Here is a 27435-nt window from a genome sequence, read left to right as displayed (position 1 = left end):
TACTGGCGATGAAACGCGGTGTTTTGAGTATGAGCCTGAAACAAATCGCCAGAGTGCTGAGTGGAGACCACCAGAAGAGGCATCTGGAAAAAAAGTCGCTTGGAGAAGTCGAAAGTAAAGACAATGCTGATTTGTTTCTACGATTCCAAGACATTATCCACAAAAAATTCATTCCGCCTGGCCAAGCGGGCAGTGGTGAGTTTTATCTCGAAGTTTTGAAGCGATTGATAGCGAGAATTTGTCGCATATAGCATGAATATTTTGACGACTGACTGTTCATCGAAACACACTGTCACTCTTGGCACTATAACTCTGCTTCTAATGAAACAAATGTCATAAACAGTTGACACAACACTAATGAAGTTTGCCACTTTCGACAACAAAGAGATTCAACAGGTGGCGCCACTCGTTTCTTCTATTTTCGAAAAGTTCGGTTTTTTTTTTTTTTTTTTTTTTTGGATAGAGGGTGTATATTATGCTTTTTTCATATGGCTCTCTTTTCCTTATTGTGTTTAGGCCATTTTATTAGTAATTCATTCCTTGGGCATTATTTTATGGTATTTCTAAACTAGTAATAGGCCAATCATACACCGTTTGCCTACACCTTTTAACCACCATATAAAAGACAAGTTGGTTTGATGCTATCTTGTACATTCTAAAATTGAGTGGTGGTCATTTTGAGAATGGTGTGAAGTGATTACTATTTTGGACTTCATTAATGTTTGTAATTTTCTAATTATATAACCTGAATTATAGTAGTTATCATCACCATTTTTTGATTTACCCTTAAGGGATGTTAGATATACTAGTTCAGAACAATTAACTTAATGCCAGTTTCCTATTAGCAACTTCCTTTCAGATTGTCCGCATCATCCTATGTTTCAGATTTGATTAGGTCAAATATTTGTCTTTTGAAATACCCCTTACAGAATCAACTTGCCAATATTATTCCTTCTTGTGAATTTTTTTTACTTATTTGTGCTTCAAATGCTTACTTTGCTAATCTTTTATCTCCCATTTATTTTAAGTGAACCATAGTTTAAATTAGTTGTACTTACACATTCTTGAAGATGTCTTAATATTTTCATTTTTCCTAGTTCTATCCCACTTTCCTTTATTCAGGACTCTGTTTTAAACTCTTTGATCAACTTTTCTAACCTGACTGCCACATTCATAAGTTAAAGATTTAAACAGTGCATTACAAACTGATATTTCTTAGTATTTTAGCTGATTTTTCTCATGTTCCATATAAAGTTAGTTAATTATCATCATCATCATCAAATTCCTGCCATGTACCCTCAAGGGGTGTACAGGATATGACAGTACTACATGAAAAATTTACATCATTACTAACTTCCTATCTACAATTTTCCTCCAAATCAGTCTGTTACTTGTCAAGACTCCAACATTATCAGATCTTATATTTCTATCGTCTAAGGCACTTTGTACCGTATCAATCCACCTATATCTTGGTCTTCCTCTGGGTCATTTTCCTGCCAACCTGGCAGAGAACACTTGTTTTGCTAATCTTTCCTCTCCCATTCTATTTAAGTGACCATACCACCTGAGATTAGCTCTGCTAACGCATTCCTGGATGCTAACAATGTCAAGTTCTTTCCTAATATCCTCGTTTTTAATATGATATTGCCATTGATGCCATCTGTTCACTCCTCTAATCTTTCTCAGGACTCTCATATCTGCGGTCTCTAGTCTTTGGTCAAGTGTTTTACTTCTGACCCAGCTCTCAGATCCATAAGTTAAAACTGGTTTGAACACTGTCTTGTATACAGCTAATTTAGTGTTCCGACTAATTTCTCTTTTATTCCATATGAATTTATTCAATTGACTTCCCACCATACCAGCTTTGCTGATTCTATTGTCTATTTCTATATTTAATTTACCATCTTCAGTAAAAATCGTGCCTAAGTAGCTGAAATGTTTTACTTGTTCCACAGGTTCTCCATTCACAACACAGTTGACATTTTCAATGATTCTGCCTATTTTCATTGTCTTTGTCTTTTTATTGCTAACCTTCATACCATATATATTACAACAGCTATTCAATTTAGTCAGAGAATCTTGCAGACTTGTAGCGGATTTATTTAGAAGTACAACATCATCCGCATAAAGCAAAGAGCTGACATTAACATCTCCAATTTTGATATCAGGTTTACTACCACTTTCCTTCATAATGTGATCCATATAAATAATGAATAACAGAGGGGATAATGTACATCCTTGTCTCACACCAGATTTAACATTAAACCATCTTCCTGTACTTCCTTCAATTCTAACTACTGACTTACAACTCAAGTAAAGACTAAGTATTGCTTGATATAATGCCCCATTGACACCATATAACTGCAGCGTATTGAATAGCTTCTCTCTTGGCACCTTGTCATATGCCTTTTCCAAATCGACAAAACTTAAATACTGGTCTTTGTTATATTCCCATGCTTTCTCAACTATTTGTCGTAAAGTGAAGATTTGATCCTGACGGCCTCTATTTGGCCTGAATCCAGCTTGTTCTTCACCAAGCTTTTCTTCCACAATTCTTCTCAACCATTTCTCAAGTATACTTGCATAGATCTTGCCAGGAACACTCAGTAGGGAAATACCTCTGTAATTCTCACATTCAGTTTTATTTCCCTTTTTATATATGGGTACTATGAGAGCTCTACTCCAATCAGCGGGAATTCGTCCCTCAGTCCAGGCTTTCTGAACTATGCAGTGCAGCCACTGTAAGACTTTTATACCACCATACTTCAGCATTTCTGGTCGAATATCATCTACTCCTGCTGCCTTTCCACATTTCAAGCCTTTGATGGCTTTTTCTACTTCTAGTATGGATATGTATTCCTGACTGCATGCCTGGTCAGTGTTTTTTATCACTGTGCTGTCATCACTGCTTGTTTCATTTAGCAGTTTTTCAAAGTAATTACTCCATACTTCAAGGATATCTTTTTCTCCTGTTTTCATGTCACCTTTATCATCTCTAACTCCTTTTACAGCACTCTTTACTCCATTCCTAAGCTTCTGCAACAACCTCCAGAATATTTTGCCACCTTCTTGATATTTATTTTCTATATTCCTGCCAAAGTCCTCCCATGACTTTTGTTTAGCTAGTTTTACACAGTGTTTAGCTTTCTCACATTTGTCTCTGTATTCTGTAAGAAGTAAAAGCTGACTTATTTGCCAGGAACTTGTTGATATGCTTTCTTCTTTTCCTTCACTGCCTCTTTAACTTCCTGTGTCCACCAGGGAGTTCTGATTTTTTTATCCTTGCACACAACCTAACCACATGCCTCTCTGGCAGAATCAATCAATGTTTTCTGAGTTTGCCACTGAATCTCCAAGGTTTGATTCCTGTTCTCAAACTCTTTCATTTTCTTTTCAATAATCTTTGTATTTTAGTCTACAGTTCACATCTGAGAGCTGCTCAACTTTTATTCGCTTTAAAACTTTCTTACATGTTATTCTTTTCAATATGAAATTCAATTTTATCCTGCTCAAGACTAAATAGTGATCGCTTCCAATTTCAAATCCTCTATACACTCTGGTGTCCTGCACCAGGGAGAAAACATCACTATCAACAATAACATAGTCAATGAGACTTTTCTTATTCCTAGCCTCTTCTCTCCATGTGAATTTGTGCACATTTTTATGTTGGAACATGGTGTTAGTAATAACCAGTCCATGTCCTGAGCAGAAATCCAACAGATATTTGCCATTATTATTAGCTTTGCTCTTTTCTCCAAATTTTTCCAAAATATTTTTATATGTCTCACAATCATTTCCTACTCTGCTATTTAGATCCCCAACAAGGACCAACTTTTCCTTTTTCATCGTGTCAGTCGCTTTTTCTAAAGCCTCAAAAAATTCCTCCACTTCTACCTTAGTAGAACCTTCTGTGGGACCATAGGCACAAATAAGTCTCATTGTCCAGTTCCCCATTCTCATATTTGCCCACATTATTCTACTTGAGACTGACTGCCATTCAAGACGATTAGCTGCGTATTTTGTGTTGAATACTATGGCTACTCCTTCTTTTCCTTGATTGTCATTGCCTGAATATAACATTTTGTATTTATTGCTCAGAAAGATCTCACCAATTTTGGTCTTTTTTGTTTCAGTCACCCCTATTATGTCGATCTGGTACTTATCTAATTCCTCAGCTAGCTCCATTTCTTTGCCATTCAGGCTTCTTACGTTGATAGTACCGATCTTTAACTCTGGTGATGTTGAGCTGGGGTTTGTTTTCAGATTTGTTCCAGTAGCTGACTTTTCGCTGTTCGCCTTGGTTCCTTGGCGAAAACAACGGGGGCCTTGTTTAACTGGGCGATGCCCCAGCCAGCATGAAATTTTGTCATGTTGTACCATCATTTTTTATTTTGGTTTAACCAATAAGAATACAATTTGGTCGGCTAAATCCCAAATTGCCAGCCCATCCTCGTTCGTTCAGTATCAAAGTAGATACCCAACAGGGTGCACCACGAGAAGGTGAGGATTGGACATTAGGTCAGAAGCCCTGGTCGGTTCTCCACATTCCTTTAAAGGCTATGTAGAGGTCTCCTCTCAGTTATACAGCTTTGACCCTTAAGCGCCCCTAGTTAATTATCTGCACTACAAATTGTGATTAAATATCAGTATTGGGTTTTGAAAATCTACTTGATATTTTCATACTTTTAGGTCTTTTTTTATTGGTAATTTTCATGTGAAGTTTGACACTTTAATTTAAGATTTTAAGACTGCCAAGGTTTATTTAAGAAGTTTAACTGCAAAGAACCAAGCTTAATATATTTTATTCGAATGTCAGATTTAATATCACTTTCCTTAATAATTTTGATCAGTATAATTATAAATAATTGTAAATATAGTATATCACTCTGTCTTATACCTGATTTTTTATGTCATAAATTTCTGTTGTATCCTTCAGTTTTAACTGTTCGTGCACAACTTAATTATAACCTATGTCTCTGTTGATACTATGTAGACAACCACTTTCCTTTCTTACCTTATATGCTTTTTGATCTCTAAGCTTATGTGCCCATATTCTCAAGAAATCATAAGCATATAATAAAAATTTCTATTATATTCTCATGAGAATATAATATAGAGATCTTCATTATATTCTCATGACTTCTTGACTGTTTTAATGTAAAATAAATTGATAGCAACCCGTATAATACTTGTTCCTCACCAATTTTCTCAGTTTTTATTTGCGTCTTCTCAAGTTATTGTAAATATTTCCTGAAATGCTCAGAAAGAATATTTATACTTAGAAATGTGATTCTTACATTTTAGTTATTTTCATATTTATTAATTGATACAATAAAAGAATTCTGTACCAGTAATCCGTGATTTATCTGGGACTTACGAAAAATCTTCTGAATTATTCATTTTAGCCAGTGTATTGTTTCTACTGCTATATTTCTCGTTTGCTATTATCTATCCACCTATCTATCCAATTTAAATTTTCTGATGGCTTTTTTTTATTTTTTATTATTCCTTAGTCCATTATGCTGAATATTTTTGTACCATTCATTTATTAGCCCATGTAATCTTTCAAAGATAAGAATATCCCTATTTTCAGTTTAATAGCACCTTTGTGACCTTTCACTACATATGATACTCTTTCATCCATTTCTAAGATTTCTTAATAGCCTCCAAAGAATTTAGGATACTAAGGCAATTGATGTGAAGTCATTAGCCTCTATTATATACAAGTAGCCTAGTCATGAAGATACTTCATGTGCAAACTTTTCGTTTATACTTGGAAAAAAGGATTCAACCAAGAATGCAGTTTCTTGGCATCTTTAATTTATAGTATAACCAAGTGAAAAAACGTTCAACATCTATCTCTGATCCGGAGTAATTTAATAATAAGGTGATATATCTTTTTTCACTGCTTGTATATGGGGAAATATATGACCTCTACTGTAATTTTCAATTTTGGTATTGCTTCAGGATCTGGCTCCCACTGATGAGACCTCAATAAAGGCCAAAACCAGTCTGGGTAGTGGCCCTTTGCATAGCATCATACATGTCTGAAGTGGGGGGGGGATACTAAGGCAATTGGTGTGACGTCATCAGCCTCTACATACAAGTAGCCTAGTCATGACGATAATTCACATCCAAACTTTTTTTGCTTACACTTGAATAAAAGATTAAACCAAGAATATAATTTCTTGGTTTAATCCAATCATCTTGGTATCCTTAATTTTTTGTACTGAATAGTATTAATTTCAGAATTTGGGCAACTCAATTATTTTTTAATTGCCTAAACTTTTGCATAAAAAAGAAAATCACTCAGTTACAAATTATCAGTAATATTTCCAAGTTCTCCAGAGTCCTCCAAAGAAAGACTTGTCACAGGAGATCAAACACACACTCGTGACCACATTTCCCATTCTTGAATTGTCAGACTTCCATCCTCCTTTCTATTGTTAGTCAACACTACTCCTAATGCTCTCCTACACGAAATACACTATACTCATGACTATTGTCCTGAAGACATTCACCATGCGCTCCAGATTTCAACTCCATTTTCATTCTGCCATCACCTCTTACCCAGCAATGATTCTCTCATTATTGTTCCTATCTACCATGTTCTGCAGGCTACATTCCCTTAATCTGTTCTCATGCTCAATTCCAGAGCCTGGAACATTATTAGTTATTTACCCGCACTCTCTCTCTCTCTCGTTTCCTTATTGCCCCTGTAACCAGGTGACCAGATCTGTGCACAGAAATCTAAATGTGGCCTGATGATGCCTTTTTATTAGCATCTTACATGTACTTATCAGGGATTTTCTCATTATAGCAGCAATTTTCTGGGTTACCTTTACAAGTGTGTCCTCTGAAGTTCCGTTTCCTATCCACCACGATCCCAAAATTTCCAGTCTCTTCCACCTTCTGGAGCAAAGTTCCTTCAATATGACATCCCCGTTCTTCAGCCCAAAGCAACAGCCTATTCAAATCCTCTTTAAATAACATGCCAGCACTGGATTCTGTCTTTAACCAGCTTCATTAATACATTACCATATACCTGCTATACACACTGGCTTATAGTTGGATACTACCGACTTGGATTCTCCCTTATGCATGGCACTATTTTTCTTCCTTTTCACTCTTCTGGGATTAATTCCTGTTGCCGACTTGTGTTGAACCACCACATCAAGGGTGCTACCATCTCATTATTGTTGATATATGTTGATATCCCATTTCGTCCTTCAGCTTTATTAACATGAAGGTTACTTAATATTCTAAACATTTCCATTCTTGAATTGTGAGACTTCCATCCTCATTTCTATTGTTATTCAACATTACTCCTAACTCTCTCCTACATGAAATACACTATACTCATTGAACATTTCTAATTTATCTTCAACAGATGTGACCTGTGTTCTATCTCCAGCAACAAAAGGCAGTCTTCCATGTTCACCCTTTCTTCTACTTGCAGCATAACTGTGGAGTTTTGCTTTGCTGCATCTGCCAATCTCCTTACATATGCCAATTTTTCCTTTCACAGTTCATTTGTTACTTTATTTGCCTGTACCTTATACTCCTTGTGCAGCCAAGACTAGCCCTGTTCTTCATATCTTCTTCATAACATATTTCTCAGGAGTTTCCACATAATTCCATGATTCATCCATTTCATCCCTAGTTTATTTATCCTACTAACCTTAGGACTACAGTCTGGTGTTGCTATAAGTAATTGATTTGGGACAAATCCCAGATCAATAGAATGGGAATTCTATTGATAGAATTCCCATTCTATTGATCAAGACATAGTGCATTGCCAATCTGTTGCTTTAATTTATCATAGTACACTGCTATGTAATTCTACACATCTTTTGCAGGGAAGTTGAACTTGCCTAGCCTCATTTCCTATTTCAAAAACCACATGATCACACTCTCCCCCAGTTGGTGGCATTGTGGTAATATCTTCTGTTATCACTGTATGAGATAGTATTAAACCCAACACTCGTGTCCTATGTGACTCGTGTCCAACATAAGGTAATCCCTAAAGGAGTTCAATCTCCTTGCTCATTTGCTATGCATGCATTCAACTCTTAATGCAATACAGTTAGTTGAGAAAGTAAATAACGAGTTACTTTTCACTCCATTGGGAGCATATGGCCTCGACCATGGATCTTCACCTGATTATTTTGTGCTTTTCTCTTTGTCTGTGGTCCAGATCTTTCCAATCTTTGAGGTCTTTTTCTACTCCTCTACCAGCTTATCTTTGGTCTACCTCTCATCCCCTATCCTTGCAGATTCCACTCTAATTCTTGTTTGACTTTCTTTTTTCAAGTTTTCTTAATGCCCTCTCCATCTCCATTTTCTCTGTCATACATTATTGGTCTTTGTGTATTGTTTTTGCAATAACTCTTTATTAGATATCTTTTCTGGTCATTTTATTTATAGAATTCTTAAATTAAATTGCTCTTATGTAGCTTTATGTAATTGGTTCCCATTCTATCATTGCAGCTGTTGCTTTACTAGACTTCATTATTGTCACTCCTTTTTCATGTGCATCATTCTCATCTTTGTTTCCAGCATATATATTATTGTTTCCTCCTAAACTCAACTGGATTAATTGCTGTCCATTCTAGTCTATTTATTCCTTCCCAGTATTTCAGTTTGCAGTCTTTCATTTCTTTGGCTATATTGGATGCTTTGACATTTCATACATAGTTCTCAAATTCCAACTCCATATTGTTTTTTGGGCTCGAAATAATTTGAATGTCTCTTTTGGATTTTATGTCTTGTTTGAATTTTCTGTTGTATTCCTAATTCCCTAGTTTCTCTTTAAGAGCTCTCTCTATAACAGTTTGTCTTCTTCATTTAGTATTAAAGTTTGGTCAGATTTTTCTGTGGCCCTGGTTTCCATAGTAAAGCACTTTTTACGAGGTTGGGTTGCTAGCCCTTCACTCAACCCTCACCTACTGACCTGGGCTTGGGACCAGCATGATGAGGCATAGGTGCATCATGGCTGGCTTGCTTCCATGGTTAATCACCAATAAACCTTCTTGTCACCTACCAGTCTCACCTTCCTAAACATTTTAGAATCATCTCATCTATATTTCTGGGCCTCTGTCAACATGCCACTAAATATCTAAAATTAGTGTTCTCAATCTCAAGCTAATAGCCCCAAAGCCTTTCTCATTACTTCTTTCTTCAAGTTCGACATAGTCACCAGTAACACTCACTCGCTCTTTTATCTTTTCCATGTTTTTGAAACATGCTACAGCCATCTTATTCTATTCCACCAAGAACATTATTCGCTGTTCGCTACATCTCACCAACACGATTGATTTGTGGACTGACTAATTGTATCGGAGCCACAAATTCTGTGCCCTTATTCCTAATGCTCCTTGCATTGTGTATATTGGTCCCCCTTTCCTTCCCACAGTTCTTTGCTACATCATCCAAGTCCTTGAACTTGCTTGCTCATTAAGACCTCATCCCCACATGCTTATCTAGCATTTACTCATCATTTACCTCACACCAATCTCAGTAGCTTACACTCACAGTACCATCTAAATCTTTGTTTTCCTTATTGGTTGCACACTCCTTCTTTTATCAACAGTTTACCCATGCATTTACTGCTCTCACTCAAATGCATTAAAGACTATCTGCACCAAACAACTCTCATCTCCTGCCTTCAAATTCATCCTCATACTCAAGTCCTCTCTTCCTGTGCATTCTAGTTATCATAACATTCATAATCATTGCTATTCTCTTCAGCTCCTTGGCAGTATACTCACAAATCCTGCACTGTCTCTTTTTTTTTTCCCTTCTCATTTTCTTGCAAATCACTTGTTTCTACCAGCACAGTCAACTTTTCTTCATATCCTCTGCTCTCCACAGCCTCAGTCACTTTTCTTATTGTTGATCCTCTCAAATGTATTTTCAACACCTGCTCCATTTTTACTTCTTTCATCACAGTTCTCATACAGCATCATGTTACTTTTCATTCTGCCTTTGTTCTTCTAAAATTCCGCTCTTTTGCATCTTCATATACAATACTGTGGAATTAATGACTTCTTTCACCATCACGCACACACCTTTTCATAACTTGTGTACACATGCTGCTCTTTCATCTTATTTTTTTGCTATCAGATAAACCCTCATTTTTCTTATGTTCTCACCGCTGTCACATTCAGTTACCACTACGTCACACCTATCAGCTCTGCATTCCAGTCACACTTCACATGTACTGTTCTTCTATCCACTTTAAAGCAAATATCACATCTGTTTCACAAACTGATTGAAATGAAAAGTTAACTCATAGACAATGCAGCTGCCATCTTGTTTTTGATGCCTATCAGTCTCTCTCTTTATACCTTTAAAAAGTTTAGACTGAAAGAAATGTGCGTGCATGCATGCATGCACACGTTCTTGTAATATACTTTATTTACTATCTTTATTTTTTGATTTATTTGCCACCTAAATGTTGCACTTCGTTTTTTGAGTACTTAAGTGCTGAATTTTATGTGTTGTATGTAATATTTGTTTTTATTTTCACAAAATCATACTGATAATAAATTGCCTGTTATTACTTTACTTTTTGCCTAAAATAAACTGTATGACATGCTATAACTTCACTCATTATTGCCTGTAAAAAATAAACCAAATCTACATTAAGGCAAAGTATGCATTTTTTTAGCAATATTATAAAATTTATATTTACAAAATCAAGTTTCCTAAACAGAGGGACTTTTTAACATTTCTTTGTCTTTTTCACATTGTCACTAATTTCTTTTGCCCTTACTAATGTATTATTGACGATGGTGATCTTTCAGTAATATAGGATGAATATTTTTGTCACTTAATTTGCTTGGGTCATGCTCCTATACTGTTGATCTTAAGATATATGTGTTATAATTTGAAAGATACTGGGTTAAAGTCTTCAAATGGAGGGTTCTAAGCCTCTTTGGGTAATAACTTATTAGTGAATCAACCTTAATGATAGAGATAACAGGATATTTTTTCTGGGAAACTGGTTTTTCCTTTTGCTCAAACCATCCTGAGAATCTTTGTAGGGATTGTTCTAGTTTAGTATAACAGTAATCCAACCAACTGCAATCCAATTGTTTTTTTTTCTCTGTCACTCTTGGGTAGTGCAACGAAGTGCTTCCTGCAGTTGTCTGTAATATGGTATGATTGCTGTGGGACAGACAGTGCCTTATCACAATACATAAATTGATAAATTTTATTAAAAGGTAGTCTTTAATTTTATATTTTCTGTTGCCACTGCTTGTCTCTTAGTTTTTTATGTGTTTTCTCTCTCTTATTTTCAGAAGAACTCTGTTCTGCTAAAGATAGAGATGAGTACCAGTGGCTCTTGTGTTCCAATCGACAACCACATGAGCAAGAGAAACTTATGTTAACACAAATAATTGCTGGATCAGCACTTTGGGATGTTGGAAAATTACTGCATGATTTACGACGTAAGTGGAATATTGATGCATATTGCAATTGTTCATCTAAAGATTTAGACCAGGAAGGAAAGCACTCAGCAAATGGAATTTGTAAGGTGAGATCTTTTCATTTATTGTATTGAATTTTGTTGTTTTAAGTTGAATTTTAAATTTCGTTTTACTTCATGTAGCTCTCTATTAAAATGAAGTGTGATCAAGTTTGAAATACGTTATCTTAAAGAATAAAAAATACTTGTGATAGTCTGTTTATGACCTGACCACCCTTTTTCTTTTATGCAACATCATTTCTAGCAGTATTTTTATACTGATCTAATTAGTTAAATATGCTGAAGTTTAAGTAATTAGAATACTTTGTCTCTGCAAGATTTTTTGCTGTTGAGATTGGAGGGGTGCCTTGACTTTAGCCTGTTTATTTCTAGCAGTGGGATGTCTTCATGGATTGGAAGATTTTGGATTTCCATGATTTTGCTGTATTCATGTAGAAGATAGTTGGATCTGCGGATGTGTGGAGGCAGGATGTTGATTAGCACTGGGAGCCAGTAGGTTAGGGTTGATTTTACAGTTCCAGAAATAAGGCGCATAGTGGTGTTAAGCTGAGCATCAACCAAATACACATGGATGCTGTCCAGCCATACGAGTGAGCAGTATTCAGCTGTAGAGTAAACAAGGCCAAGAGCAGTGCAGCGAAGCATTGTTGCTGACGCATCCCAAGTTGTTCCACATAGTTTCTGCAGTATATTGCTTCTTGTTTTTAGCTTGGATGCTGTGTTAATGAGATGTGGTTTAAAAGATAGTGTTCTATCTAGAGTAACGCCGAGATATTTCGGGTATCTGTAGCAGTTTGTGGTTGAAGTAGACCATGAGTTCTTTGTTAGCCTGGTTATTGTTCAGGTGGAAGCATGAAACTTCTGTTTTGCTAGGATTTGGGTATAATCTCTATTTGCTAAAGTATTCTTCTAGGACTGCAAGGTCATTTGTTAGTGTATCTTCCATTGTAGTAAAATTGGTATGTCTGCTGGCTAGAGCAATGTCATCAGCATAGCAAAACTTCTTGGAGGCTGTATTAGGCAAATCTGCAATATAAGTTAAAAAGGAGGGGAGCCAGAACTGACCCTTGTGGTAGTCCATTATCCAGTGTTCTTTGTTTACTTTTGTTCTCGTCCATACACACTTGGAACAGGCGGTTGCTTAGCATGTTATCAATTAGTTTTGCATGGGACTGCACTGAGCAACTTGCAGACTGCGCCATGCCTCCAGACTGTCATAAGCTGCAGTAAGATCTACAAAAGCTACAGCTTTTGTAGCCATTGGGAGATTGACAGAGAGAAAAATCAGCAGCACCTGGAGTGCTGATACAACTGGCTTTTGCAATGCAACACTATGCTATCACATAAGAATATATCAGTGCTCTCCTTGGTCCTTCTGTTTTTGTAAGTGGATCATGATGCATTCTTTGATTGAAAGACCTTGTTCAAATCCAGGCAAGGGAATGAATTTAATTTTTTTGAGGCCTTTTTAACTAATATAAAAGCAGAGATTGTTCATTATTGTAAGAATTTTTTTATTTATTTTCAAAAAAAGCTCTTGTTCCTCATTTCAGCAGATTAATTAGCGTCACGTGAATACATTCTTTTGCCACACTGTGCATCTGTTTCATCGCTTTACTTCCAAATATCATGTTTCATTGTGTTTTCAGATATTTGTTCTTCTCTTTCATTTTTGAGGTCAAAGCTGCTCTGTCTGCTATTTTTGAAGATCTCGTCCACACACAAACCTAAAACTGTTCCACAATCCTCTGTTTCTTTAAAACAAATTCGTGATGGTAAAAGTAATAAAAAAAATTAATATGAAACACCTTATAATAAAATTTTATACCCCCATTGCAAATGCATTTCACTGTAGATTTATAGAAATGATACCTACAGTTACTCGTTAATCTTCTTCGATGCATTTAATAATGCACTACTAGTTTGAATGATTTATCCACATTCTGTTTTAACATGTTCATGTTAGGATGAGTGGGAAACTGTTGCTGCCACGTTAATAATGGGACTGGGCACAAGGATGCATATCACCTCACTACGGTTTGCTGTGTGAGTGTTGGTAGATGTGTCATACACTATGACAGGTTCTTTGATTGCAACCGAATTTGCATTGGATAGGGAAAGAAATGTGTCTATTTTCGGATATATATTAGAAAACAATAATTAAGGGAAATGCCATATTCTGTTAGTATATTAAAATTACTAAAAGGTGTATATATGAGCCAGCATCAGTTGGCTATATGAGAACAGAATATATATATATGGGTGAGAAAGAACAGAGGTGAACAGGGATAATATGAATTATTAATAATTGTGTTATTATATTTCTGTCTAAGTTGATGGGTGGAGCAAATAACGCGTGATGTTATAAAATCTATACATGCATGTTGGCACATGATAGATAAAACTGATGAGGAGAGAGAAAGAGATCTGTTTGCAAAATATAACTAACCAACCAATAATAAACAGAATTTGTATGCATTGGTAGCTCATTAAATAACAATAAGGAGATCTGGTATCCAATGAACTAATAACATTGACCATGTGTTCATCTAGGCATGGCAAGAATATTTGTGGGTTGATGGTGCATTAAATTGTCTTGTACAATTTGCATATTTTATTTATCTTTTGCTTTGTTTTCTAAGAAGTTTCTTTTATTCACTAATGTTCAATATACAGTATTTACATAGTAATGCATATATTAATCATTTCCAATCATCATCAAAATTATTCACCTGTTCACAAATTCTACTGTGATAACGAGATTTTTTTGTCAGTGACTCTTCTGTTTTATCAATAATTGATATCCTACGTAGGCCAGTATTTTGTTAATCAATGATGCAGTCCTCTTCTTATAATATGCAGAAGGATTCATTTTTATTCAGGAATAGATGAATTTTTATATCTATTCTTACCTCTTTACTCAATATGTCTATTCAAACAGACCATACTGCAGATGCAAGAAAAGCAGGTAGTTTTATTATATTACTAAATAGTACAAAGACATTTATGGTCTATATGCTATATTTAACAACATTTTTTGTAATCAGAGAAAAAAGGAATGAAATTAAGCTGATCCTACAGGATGGGAATATCAGACACTATACAGCAAACATGCAGAACAGTTTTATTGTAGCACCAAAAAACAGTATCTGAATACATTTACCCTAACATCCTCTTTCTAATTTTCAGTTGTAGAAAATGTGTGGCACTGCCTGTTTATAATGCTGAATGCAAACTATTTATGTAAAATTAATTTCTAAAGAAAATAAAAGTGTGTGTGTGTAACATTAAGACAGTTCATAAATGCTAATTTTAAAACATGTCAGCATGATATGTACCTAACACTACCCCAGCATCAACATGTTTAAGACCTAAACTAAAAGATGGACAAAGCCAGAATAATTTGTTTTGTGATAAAAGTTAAATTTGTCATGTTCAAATACAAAGCTTGCTTGTTCAGCAGATATCTGATGAAAAAGCTTGACATTTTTACTATATATATATATATATATATATATATATATATATATATATATGAAACACCTGTCACATCTAGTGTAAGGATTATTATTATTATTATTTTTTTTTTAATTTTTGAATACATTTTGATGATAATTCTCTTTTTCAGCAGCTGATGAGTGCAGTTACAAAATGCCTTTCTAATGATAAGGATGCTTTACCAGTGAATGGATTAACAGATTCTCCGAGAATAACAAGAAAATCGGGGAAAAATGCAGTGAATGGTGTAACTAATATAATTAAACAAGAAGATGGGCTTAGTGGATATAGTTCTGAAAGTGGTGGATCTCCTTTAAGCTGGCTAGCAGATGTTGCCCTAAACTCATCTGGAAAATTACAAGAGGATAGAAAAAAAGTAAAAGTGAAATCAGAAGAAGAGGAAGAAGAAGATGTAAAAGAATGTGAAAATCAATTAGATGGAGTTAGTGATGATGAACGTGGTGAACATTTTTCTACTCTTCGTGAGCTTTTGATCCGACCAACAGGAAAGTTAGGAAGCAAAAGCACTGGAAACAATTCAAACGCACAAAAAACACTTACTAGCACTTTAGATGAAGTGATCTCATGTGTAATAGAACAGAAAGTGAGAAAATCAGATAAGAAAAAAGAAGAAAAATTAGCTCATTTTAAAAGACGGTATCAGCAGTCTTCATCAGGTCGAGAATTACCACCTCCTCGTGCATGGTCAGCAGCTGAAACTAGTCTTATGTTTCCCGATGTGCCACATTCATGGTTATGCAATGGCAGGTTACTTTTGTTAAAGGATCCAAATAATGGAGGAAATTTGCAACTTTTCCAAGAACAATGGCGTCGAGGACAAGTAAGTTTTAATTTTTGTATTAATGTTAAGTGAGTTTAAATAATTCTTACAACACATATACAGACACCTTAGGATACATTTAAATGTTTAAATTATGGTGACATGGGTATGTCTGAACCTCTCCTGAAGCAACTCCTAAAATCATTTTATTAAAAAAAAAAAAAAAAATGCAAAGACCAACACTAAAAGAACTGCAAGACACCAAATAAGAAATGGATACTTCTGTAACCCTATGTATAAATTAACCCCAAGAATGTCAAAATTTCACAATGTATTGAACATTTTACCATAGGAAGAGGTGGATACTGGCCATCCATTCTTCCTCATCATTTAACAAACAGAAACTATTGAAAGGTAAGCCCTCAACCTCTTAGCATTTGGATAAGTCTTCAAAACCAAAAGAGTAGGGAAATTCTTGTAGTGGAACTATTGTGGATTCTGCTAAAATATTAACATCAAGGTTCTTTTGCAGAACATAATCGTGCTTCTGTCAACAGCCAACATATTTAAAACTTCATGAGGAATTTTGGTTCTAGGAATTTTACTGTTATTGTTATCATATGGACAGAACTATAGATAACTTGACATTAGGAATGCAAGACATGATAATGAATAAATAAACAAAACAGTACAAAATTTTTCATCCTAGCATCAAGGACACCTTCTGTATGACATTCAAATTAAATAACAAGAACAGAAACTAGTATATTCAACAATGACATGCACAAACTGCCTGTACGTGATGTAGAGCATCCTGATCTAATTGCATTATGGTTCTAGTAAAAAGAACTAGAAACAAGTTTTAGTAATATATATAATTAAATTTTAAGTTAATTTTGGAATTTCTGAACTGTTTTCCATAAGAGGTATAGTTATTCCATTATTTCTATATAGATTCGGTCAATGGTTCTGCTACTTTTTTCCTGAATACGTTGTCTCTAGTCATATTACACTAATACAGCAATTATAATGCTGTGCTGCATGACATCCAGGTTGTACCTTAAAATAAACCCACTAACAAAGGTGTAATTTGTTCATTGAGTTCTTTTCAGACTCTCCTCTCCTGCATAAATCCACATCCAGTACTTCATGATATTTTCTAATTATTGTATCACACGAGGACCCTTACTAGTTTCTGCATAGATCACTCATTGTGTGAACACTAGTCATTACTAATCTGGCTGAGCCATATACACTTAGGTTGATCATGTGAAACAAACTGAAGTTTTTTTTTTACAAAGAATTTCCCCTGATTTCTTAACGTCTGTACCAACAATTCATAATCTGAAATACCTATTTGATTTTTTTAAGCAACATTGAGTGAAATTAAATAATTTGTAGCAATGCATTTGATCATAAATGCAATTTTTATATATGTTTCACATTGGTTTTTTTTTTTTTTTTAATTTGTTTTCAGTACATGTTGTTTAATTTTTATTATCTTGTGTACTACTACTGTAACTTTTGGAATGGCACAGAATAACCTTCACTGTCTGTGTGCCAATAAACCACAATTAAAACCACCCTACACAACTATTTATTCATTTTAGTGTAACATATTTGCTCTGAAATTCAAAATGAGAATAAAAGAAGAAAGAAGCATAAGGTAATAAATTTACCTCTAAACAATATCTGTGAATTCTTCATGCACAGACTAGAGAATGTAGACCATTTTTTGCTACTGCAAATTATAGTTAAATTATATGACTAATTAGTGAATGCCCTCCAGTGGTTTGAGTTGTTTAAATAAAATTGATTTTTATTTAAATATAAATTAAAATTAAGAACATAAATTATTAAATAGAAATATAAAATCAAATTGTGATCAGTTTGTTTTGTTTATTTTCATTTATTAATAGCCTGTTGTAGTTGCTGATGCTGGAAAGAAGCTTGATTCTTCATTATGGAATCCTGACAATATTTGTAAAGAATTCGGTGAAAATAAGATTGATGTAATAAACTGTAAAACTGGTGCATTGTTACCAAATATTCCAATGCGAAAATTTTGGGAAGGATTTGAAAATATAAGTAGTAAGTAAAGTTACTTTAAAATAAAAAATTTAAAAAAATATATTAAGTTTCTTGAGATTTATTTTATGTTTTCTGAGACAGATGTAATTGTTTTACATGGGGTCATTTCATGTGAAATCATTAACTAGAAATTGCATAATTTTGTGTTTTGATGAAAATTAGTTATTTGGTTACCCTTGAAAATTTTTATATTTTTCTTCTAGTCCTTCTAATTATGGTGGCCATGGTTATTTTAACATATTCACAGAATTTTCACAATTTCAAAAGGTTTTAACACTAATTACAGCTTATTTCCAGATTGTCTAAGTTCATTTTTTTTTACTGTCATTTGAATGCTCAAGATTTAACATTTTGATTTCTTATTTGCATTTTCAGACAAAATAATTTTTTTCAATGCATGCCATTTTTCCCCATTTTATACTCTACCCTGCAAACCACAGGTGAAATCAATACACATGAACTTACATATACAAATTTCATTTGTACGTTTAGTTCAATGTGTATGCCCAAAATCACACTGATTGATGCCTTTCTGTGGGAGACCAAATAAAAAAATGTGAAATTTTAAGTGAGATACTCTTGATAGGTGGCTATAAAGCAAAATTGACCCCATTCTGTACAGCCTTTTAAAAATTAATGACTGCAATTTTTGAATGCTTTTTGAGGATCATGGGTGATGTGCTATAAGACAATGGTAAACAGAAGAGTGAAAAATAAATAAATGAATGAATGCTTAAAAAGTATGAAACTTAATATTTATGTACGGGCACATAAAACAAACATCGATAATCAGAGAAACTCTAATCTATAAATGATTGTTATTACACCCTCCATGGAGTTTGCAGACTGATCGGTGTAAGGTTCATTCAACTGACAACATATTTATCATACTGAATCTTAAAATCCTTAACACTCCCTACATTAACAACATTCCAGTAATGCAATTCCATTCACCGACAATTCTCCATGTAAAATATCTACTCACACCCCACTCCACCAATCTTTCATAACTTCCAGGGATGATTTCTGGTTCTTCCTCCCTTGCCTTCTTCTCTTTTTAAAATCCCCTCACTAACTTAAACATCCTTATCGTATGATCTCTTTTCCTCCTATCCACCACTCTGCAATCCACATTTCTTCATCCTCTCTCTCTGTAGCCAACACTCCAGAGTCCTGATATCGTCTTATGTCACTTGTTTCTGTACCCTCTCCAATGTTTTCACATCACAATGACACCCAGGTGACCAAATCTGAACACAATAATCCAAGTGTAGTCGGACAAGTGCTTTATACGGTGGCACTACAATGTGCTCTCTAAGCTTTCTATAAGTCTGTCAGTCATAATTCAAATCTCAAAATTCATCCACTTCCTGCAGTACTGCACCATCAATATACACTGTTGAAAAAAGTATTTGGACACCTTACATACTGTGTAAATTTTAGAATCCTACCACATGCAAATATTCAGGGAGTGTCTGCATAAGTGGTAATAAAAGGTGGGATGTGCTGCATGTTTTGCACTGTACTCAATGTCAAGGTGCCACATTCAGCTGAGCTGATAGACTTCCAACGTGGGATTGGTAGTTGGATGTAACATCAGTGATCTTTCTGGCCGTGATGTTGCTACCCATCTCAGTATACCAAAATTCACTGTTGCTTATGTCATTTGTAGATGGAAAGTTGATGATGCAGCTAGAAAACACTGGCAGCCACCAACACTCACTGACTAAGATCAACGAGCTCTGTCTCGGAATGTTTGAGTATCCCACATGTCATCTTCGGCGGATCTCATTGTCAACCCGGAAAATGCTGCAGGGACATCTGTCTGCAGAGAGTCACATGCCATAGGTTACGAATGCCTGTTGTATCATAATTTGTTATGATATAACCAACAAGACAAATTTATGAACTTGACAAACAAACACTGGCTTTATTATATTTAAAACAAGCACTGACTTTAAATTAAGGGGATAAAAATCCCTTATTATTTTACAGCCAGTATGCGAAACTCTTAAGATCGAAAACTACGATCCAAGAGTTTCATGCCGAAGAACTATCAGCGAATCCAAGCGTAAGTGACCACCTGGAAGTACACACTAAGGCAACTCGAAGCAAAGGTGGAGCAAGCTCCCTCACTATCCTTGATATTTACTCATAATGTAAAAACACACGTTTTATCCCTTTAATTTAATTAACTTCGCCAGAAAAAAAATAGCCGTTTGGCTTTCCATCTTAGTTATAATATAATATATGAGCACACCTTTCTGGCATTCGTATAGTGAAGGTATGTAAGTTCTTTTCACTTAAACTTTGATATCATCCAGGTCTAGCTACTCACTGATGAGACCTCAAAAAAAGGTTGAAACCAGTCTGGGTAGTGACCTCTCTTCATAATGTAAAGCAGTTTTACATCTCCAAGGAGCTGTGTTTTTACATTATGAGTAAATATCAAGGATAGTGAGGGAGCTTGCTCCACCTTTGCTTCGAGTTGCCTTGGTGTTGTACTTCCAGGTGGTTACTTATGCTTGGATTCGCCGATAGTTCTTCGGCATGAAACTCGTAGATCGTAGTTTTCGATCTTAGAGTTTCGCATACTGGCTGTAAAATAATAAGGGATTTTCATCCCCCTTAATTTAACTAACTTCGCCAATAAAAAATAGCCGTTTGGCTTTTCATTTTAGTTATAAGCACTGACTTTATATGGCTTAGAGAGAGATACACCCAAATTAGCATAACAGATATGTGAATTTATATTGAAATCAATGTATTTAGCATTAATATATTAATGTTGTTCTTTACTGTAAAGTTCTGTAATTAAATTTCTGTTAAAAGCATTGAGGTAGATTTTGTTCTTATAGAGTGTAAATTATTCTGAATAATCTTTTCAGAGAGGATGAAAGATGAGGATGGAAATCATATGTGCTTGAAACTGAAAGACTGGCCCCCAGGAGATGAATTTAGTGATCTGATGCCATCTCGTTTTCAGGATGTTATCAAAGTTTTCCCAATGCCTGAATATTCATTTAGGGATGGATATTTAAATTTAGCAAGTAGACTTCCTGACTGTTTTGTACGTCCAGATCTCGGGCCTAGAATGTATAATGCATATGGTAAGTTTTTCCTTTAACATTAGCCCCCTATCAGTAGCACAAATATGCTACTGCTAAGGTTTTTAGCTCAGCAAACCCTGTAGAAAATTTTCTTTTCTCATGGTTTGAAATGAAATACTGTTTAAAAATTATTTTGTCATTTTTTCCGATAAGTTTTATTTAAAATATTATGTGTTCTCGAGAGATACATAAGATTTTGAGAAATAGCCAATAGTGTCCTTCTCTCCCCCACCAGCTTGCTATTCTCTATCAGTTTAAAATTTTGAAAAAAAGACAGTTGTCATGAAGCCAAAAGTGCATGAAATGCACAAAATTTTGCATACCTATCACTTTCATAGGCTCTCCGAATTTTGATGGTATTTTTCCATCCTGTTAATGTTAACATGGCTAATGTTTTTGATACAAAAAAAAAAAAAAAAATGAGAGGGCAAAAATGCTCTGTCTTATATAAATCAGTAAAACATCCTTTCTCCATCTAAAAACATAAAAATTTTTTGCTTTCTAATGAAATGGATCAACCCTACAAAATTTAATTAATTTATGTCCATTGGTTCTTGTCTTTTTTTTTATGTCATCTTCTTTCCCCTCTTCTGGTGCATATACCCCAAAACAATAATCGGGACATATGCACCAGAAGAGAGGAAAAGAAAACAGTAAAACCTTTTAAAAAAGAACTGCAGAAAGTTATAAACAAATAAAATAGACTATATACTATTAGCAGGGGAGTTAAATGCTAGAATAGGAAACTGGAAATACAAAACAAACATAGGAAGATTCATGAAGATATAGGTAATCAAAATGGACACAAACTGCAAGATTTTGTCATTTATATAATATGAGAATGATGAACTCTATTTAAACATAAAGAATACGTAAACATACATATTCATCCAAGAGGATTTAAGTCAGTTATTGGCTACATTATTGCAAATTTTAAATTAGCCAAATTAATCCTAGATAAGAGCATATCGAGTTTTTGAATTAAACTCTGATCATTACATGGTATTGGTAAAAATTAGATTTAAACCCAAAATGACTAAAAATAAGTAAGGTAGAAAATAATTATCAACACAGTTACAGAACTTCATTATAAGATCCACATACTAGGCAACAATATCAGAAATGCACTGATTTAAAAACAGAAACCATATATGAATCAAATGACATAGGAGAGGAATGGGAAAATCTGAAACAAATCCTGACAAAAAAACAGCAACAGGAAGCTTAGGAATAAAGAGTAAATAGAATAGAAAAGGAGGACTATGAAACTAGAACTGAGAAATAGAAAAGATAAAAAAAAAATTATAAAGATAAAACAACACCTTAAGTTAAACGTAACAACAGATTCCACTCAACCCACAAGAAAGGAAGTAGAACATGTAATTAAGAATCTTCCTAATAATAAATCCCCTGGGTGTGATAATATTCCGGCTGAGCTGCTGAAAGCTTTAACTGGCAATAATAACAACCATTTAGTAGAATTCATTCAGGACATCTATAAAACAATACAGTTACCTGAAGTTTTTACAACATTTATCTGCTTACCAATTCCAAAGAAACATAATGCACAAAATTGTGAGGATTACAGAACTGTGAGCCTAATATTCCATGCATCTAAAATTATTTTAACCATCGTTAACAAACAAATTGAAAGAGCCATAAATAGTGAATTAAGTGAACAACAGAAAGGCTTCAGAAGAGAAATGGGAACCATTAATGCTATCCTGGAACTAAAAATACTAATAGAAAGATCACTTGAAAGAAATAGGAGGAACATTTACATATCCTTCATAGACTTTCAGAAGGCTTTTGACCAGATAAAACATAATAAAATGTTCAATATATTAGATAAATTAGACATAGAAGATCATGTACTTAAGATTATAAAAATGATTTACACCAAACAGAAAATGCAGCTATTTAACTCTGAGACTTCTGAAGTGAAATTATGTTGGAGGTTTAATGGATTATTTACAACACTCAAAAAGAATTAAATTAGAATTTAATACTCCTATATTTCGTCCTAGTCACTAGGACATCTACGGGGATTACAAAGACAATTAATGTAACATGCACACAAAAACTTACAATACTAAGCCCAACCACGTGGGTGACACTAAAGTCCTATTTAGGTGGAGCGCCCTCTAAGGGCGGTAGTAGGTGGCCTGGAATGTAAGGTGGGACCTCTGGTGATGAGTGTTTCCCAAATCTTCGGAAGCTTAATGCAACCGTATTTGTTAAGATTTGGTTGGTTTCTGAGAGCTGCTGCTGCTTCTAAGAAAAGTCTCTCTTTCTTGAATTTGCTGTGGTGGAGCATGGTGGTTTTCTTCCATGATACTCTGTGGGTGGTGTACAAAACATGGTCAGCCAAGCCTGAGTGGCCATAGTTGTGTTTAACGATGTACGACTTGTGTTCCTCCAGACGGATGGATGCTGATCTGCCTGTCTGTCCAAAGTACGCAAGCTCTTACAGGAACAGGGTACTTTGTAAACTCCAGGCAGAGAGAGAGGAGGGAGCTGATCTTTCGTAGAACGGATAAGGGTAGCAAGTTTGCGGTAGGGCTTATATGCTGTGTGTAGGTTATACTTTTTAGTATCTTGGCTATTTTTTCCCGAAGTGCCTCGGACGTAGGGTATGGTGATGGCATTTTTAAAATCTTGTTGACGAGAGGGACGGGGAATGGGGGAGGAATTGATTATTTTTTTGATACTGTGTTCGCTGTAGCCATTGGAGAGGAAAGTTCTGTGTATGTGGTTAAGTTCAGTAGTGAGGGCGGTTCCACTGGAACAAAGATTGTGGGCTCTCTTGGTAAGGGTTTTAATGATGCCATATTGTTGTGAGGGGTGGTGGTGGGAGAGTTGGTGAATGTATCTACCTGTATGTGTGGGTTTTCTGTTTACAGTGAAGGCAAGTGTATCATTGGGCAGGCGCGTGACTAAGGTGTCTAGGAAGGGTAAATAATTGTTCTTTTCCATAGTAAACTGGATTCTTGGATGTAGGCCATTGAGATGACAGAGGAAGGAGTCTAACGTGTCTGGGCCATGAGGCCAAATGGAGAACACATCATCTACATATCTTAGCCAGATAGAAGGTTTGAGTGGGGCTGAGTCTATGGCTCGTTTTTCGAAATCTTCCGAAAAAGAGGAGTTAGACAAGGTTGTATCCTTTCACCAAATCTATTTAATATCTATAGTGAGACAGTGATGAAAAAGATTGAAATACAAAAAACAGGACTTAGTATCAATGGTATAAAATACAACAATCTTAGATATGCTGATGATACCATTCTAATAGCAGAAAACAGAAACAAATTAATCAAAATGCTGCAGCTACTAATTGAAGAAGGTAAAGAATTTGGATTAGATATTAATGCAAAAAAAAAAAAAAACCAAATTTATGAAAATCTCAAAAGAAAGCAGATCCGAGTCTGAAATATTCATAAACAATATGAAAATTGAACAGACAACAGAATAGAAATATTTAGGCACTTACTTTACTGCAGATAGAAAGCAAGATAAAGAAATAAAAATAAGAACAGCCAGCCATAGCTAAAGATGCATTCTGGAAAAATAAAGATCTGCTCAGAAGTTCTATGAGTATCGAGACAAAGAAAATAATGATAAGAACATTAGTGTGGCCAATTTTCAGATATGGAAGTGAGACCTGGATATTCAAGAAGAGATAAGGCAACAGATAATGACCTTTGAAATGTGGTGCTATAGGAGAGCTCTAAAAATCCCATGGACAGAACATGTGACAAATACAGATGTCCTACAGAGATTTTTATTACAGGAAATGATCCTGAGAAAGATGAGATTGGCAGAACAGAGGATACTAACAGTTTTAGAAGGAAAAATTATGGGAAAAGGATCAAGAGGCAAAAAAAACCGAAGGACATGGTTTGACGATATAAGTTCATGGACAGGATGACATGGCTATGCAGAAAAAAAAAGGAAAGCCATCAAAAGAGAGAACTGGAAGGACATGGTGCTGCACCCTCTCACTGAGGAAGCTACGTGAAGAAGAAAAAAAATGACCAGAAATGGCTACATTCTGTAGAAACAAAAATAGAGCATAAAAGAAACAGTTTAATTGCAAAACGAGAAGTAAGGAAAAAAACAGAGAGAAGGAAATTGAAGGATTTTGTAACAGAACTAGAAGAGGATATATCTAAGCCACAACCACAAACCTATAAAATACATGAACAAAGAAACATAAGAAAGGTAAAAATACAGACAATAGATTTAGAAAAATGGAGAACTTAAATCTATGAACTGATGATAATAATGAAGTACACTTTTATATGACAAAGAATGATCTAACTGAAAATATTACAATGTCATAACTGAAAAATGCAATAGACTTCTGAAATTCTTTAACATAGTCTGAATTTCTGGAAAAAACTTCAAACTCTTAGTGTAGTGTGTGTGTGTGTGTGGGGGGGTGAATACACTGGTTATCCGAATATATAAAAGAGAAAAAAGATGACTGCAATAACTATAGGAGAATTAGTTTGTTTAATGCAGGGTACAAAATACATTAGACAAACTACTAGAATAACAGAATGGATTCTGAAAATGCTGATCTTCCATAGACTCAGTTTTCACTCTAAAAATCATCAATTTCCTGATATGTATCCTTCAGGAGTAATCAGGCTGCTATGACAGTACTCCATCTAGACCGGGGTCGGCAACCTGTGGCTCTTTTCTTTAATAAACAATCTATTTTTGAATAATGCAAAATGAGTGTTATTTATTAAATTGGAAACTAAAAACCCTAAATTTAGCATTTGTAATAAATAAAGGGCATTTTACATTAAGTCAAGGATATTTTACAATTGAAAATAGTACATGCGATGCTGAAAAATTTAATACTTTCATATTATGACCTTTTTTCTTGACCACTAGTATTAATACATCATCATCAAATTCCTGCCATGTACCCTCAAGAGGTGTACAGGATATGATAGTACTACATTAAAAAAAAATTACATCATTACTAACTTCCTATCTACAATTTTCCTCCAAATCAGTCGGTTACTTCTCAAGACTCATCAGATCTTATATTTCTATTGTCTAAAGCACTTTGTACTGTATCAATCCACCTATATCTTGGTCTTCCTCTGGGTCGTTTTGCTGCCAATCTGGCAGAGAACCCTTGTTTTGCAAATCTTTCTTCGCCAATTCTGTTTAAGTGACCATACCACCTGAGATTAGCTCTGCTAACATTATCAGCATCCAGGAATCTCATTCCTGGATGCTGATAATGTCAAGATCTTTCCTAATATGATATTGCCATTGATGCCATATGTTCACACCTATAATCTTTCTCAGGACTCTCATATCTGCGGTCTCTAGTCTTTGGTCAAGTGTTTTACTTATGACCCAGCTCTCGGATCCATAAGTTAAAACTGGTTTGAACACTGTCCTGTATACAGCTAATTTAGTGTTCAGACTAATTTCTCTCTAATTCCATATGAATTTATTCAATTAACTTCCCACCATACCAGCTTTGCTGATTCTGTTTTCTATTTCTATATTTAATTTACCATCTTCACTAAAAATCATGCATAGTAGCTGAAATGTCTCACTTGTTCCACAGTTCTCCATTCACAACACAGTTGACATTTCCAATGATTCTGCCTATTTTCATTGTCTTTGTCTTTTTATTGCTGAACTTCATACCATATCTATTACAACAGTTATTCAATTTAGTCAGAGAATCTTGCAGACTTGTAGCAGATTTATTTAGAATTATAACATCCACATAAAGCAAAGAGCTGACATTAACATCTCCAATTTTGATATCATGTTTAATACCACTCTCCTTCATAATGTGATCCATATAGATAATGAATAACAGAGGGGGATAATGTACATCCTTGTCTCACACCAGATTTAACATTAAACCATCTTCCTGTACTCCCTACTCCCTTCAGTTCTAACTGCTGACTTACAACTCAACTAAAGACTAAGTATTGCTTGATATAATGCCCCATTGACACCATATAACTGCAGCGTATTGAATAGCTTCTCTCTTGGCACCTTGTCATATGCCTTTTCCAGATCAACAAAACTTAAATACAGATCTTTGTTATATTCCCATGCTTTCTCGACTATTTGTCGTAAAGTGAAGATCTGATCCTAACAGCCTCTATTTGGCCTTAATCCAGCTTGTTCTTCACCCAGCCTTTCTTCCACAATTCTTCTCAACCGTTTCTCAAGTATACTTGCATAGATCTTGCCAGGAACACTCAGTAGGGAAATACCTCTGTGATTCTCACATTCAGTTTTATTTCCCTTTTTATATATGGGTACTATGAGAGCTCTACTCCAATCATCGGGAATTCGTCCCTCTGTCCAGGCTTTCTGAACTATGCAGTGCAGCCACTGTAAGACTTTTATACCACCATACTTCAGCATTTCTGGTCGAATATCATCTACTCCTGCTGCCTTTCCAC

General features: G+C 34.9%; 1 protein-coding gene across 1 annotated transcript in view; it reads left to right on the top strand.

Annotated features, from left to right (window-relative positions):
• The window catches only part of LOC150106336 (uncharacterized), a 580415-nt gene that overhangs the window by 511269 nt on the left and 41711 nt on the right, over nt 1-27435 (top strand). The window contains 4 exon segments of the mRNA XM_090393088.1: nt 11307-11542; nt 15123-15833; nt 17693-17864; nt 20753-20974. Of these exon segments, the coding sequence (XP_090249214.1) occupies nt 11307-11542; nt 15123-15833; nt 17693-17864; nt 20753-20974 (1341 nt within the window).

Source organism: Typopeltis vanoorti, chromosome 5, assembly GCF_054136105.1.
Source record: "Typopeltis vanoorti isolate ZY-2024b chromosome 5, IOZ_Tvanoo_1.0, whole genome shotgun sequence".
NCBI lineage: Eukaryota > Metazoa > Arthropoda > Arachnida > Uropygi > Thelyphonidae > Typopeltis > Typopeltis vanoorti.
The sequence above is the reverse complement of the archived record's forward strand: the minus strand, read 5'-3'. Positions and strand labels throughout refer to the sequence as shown.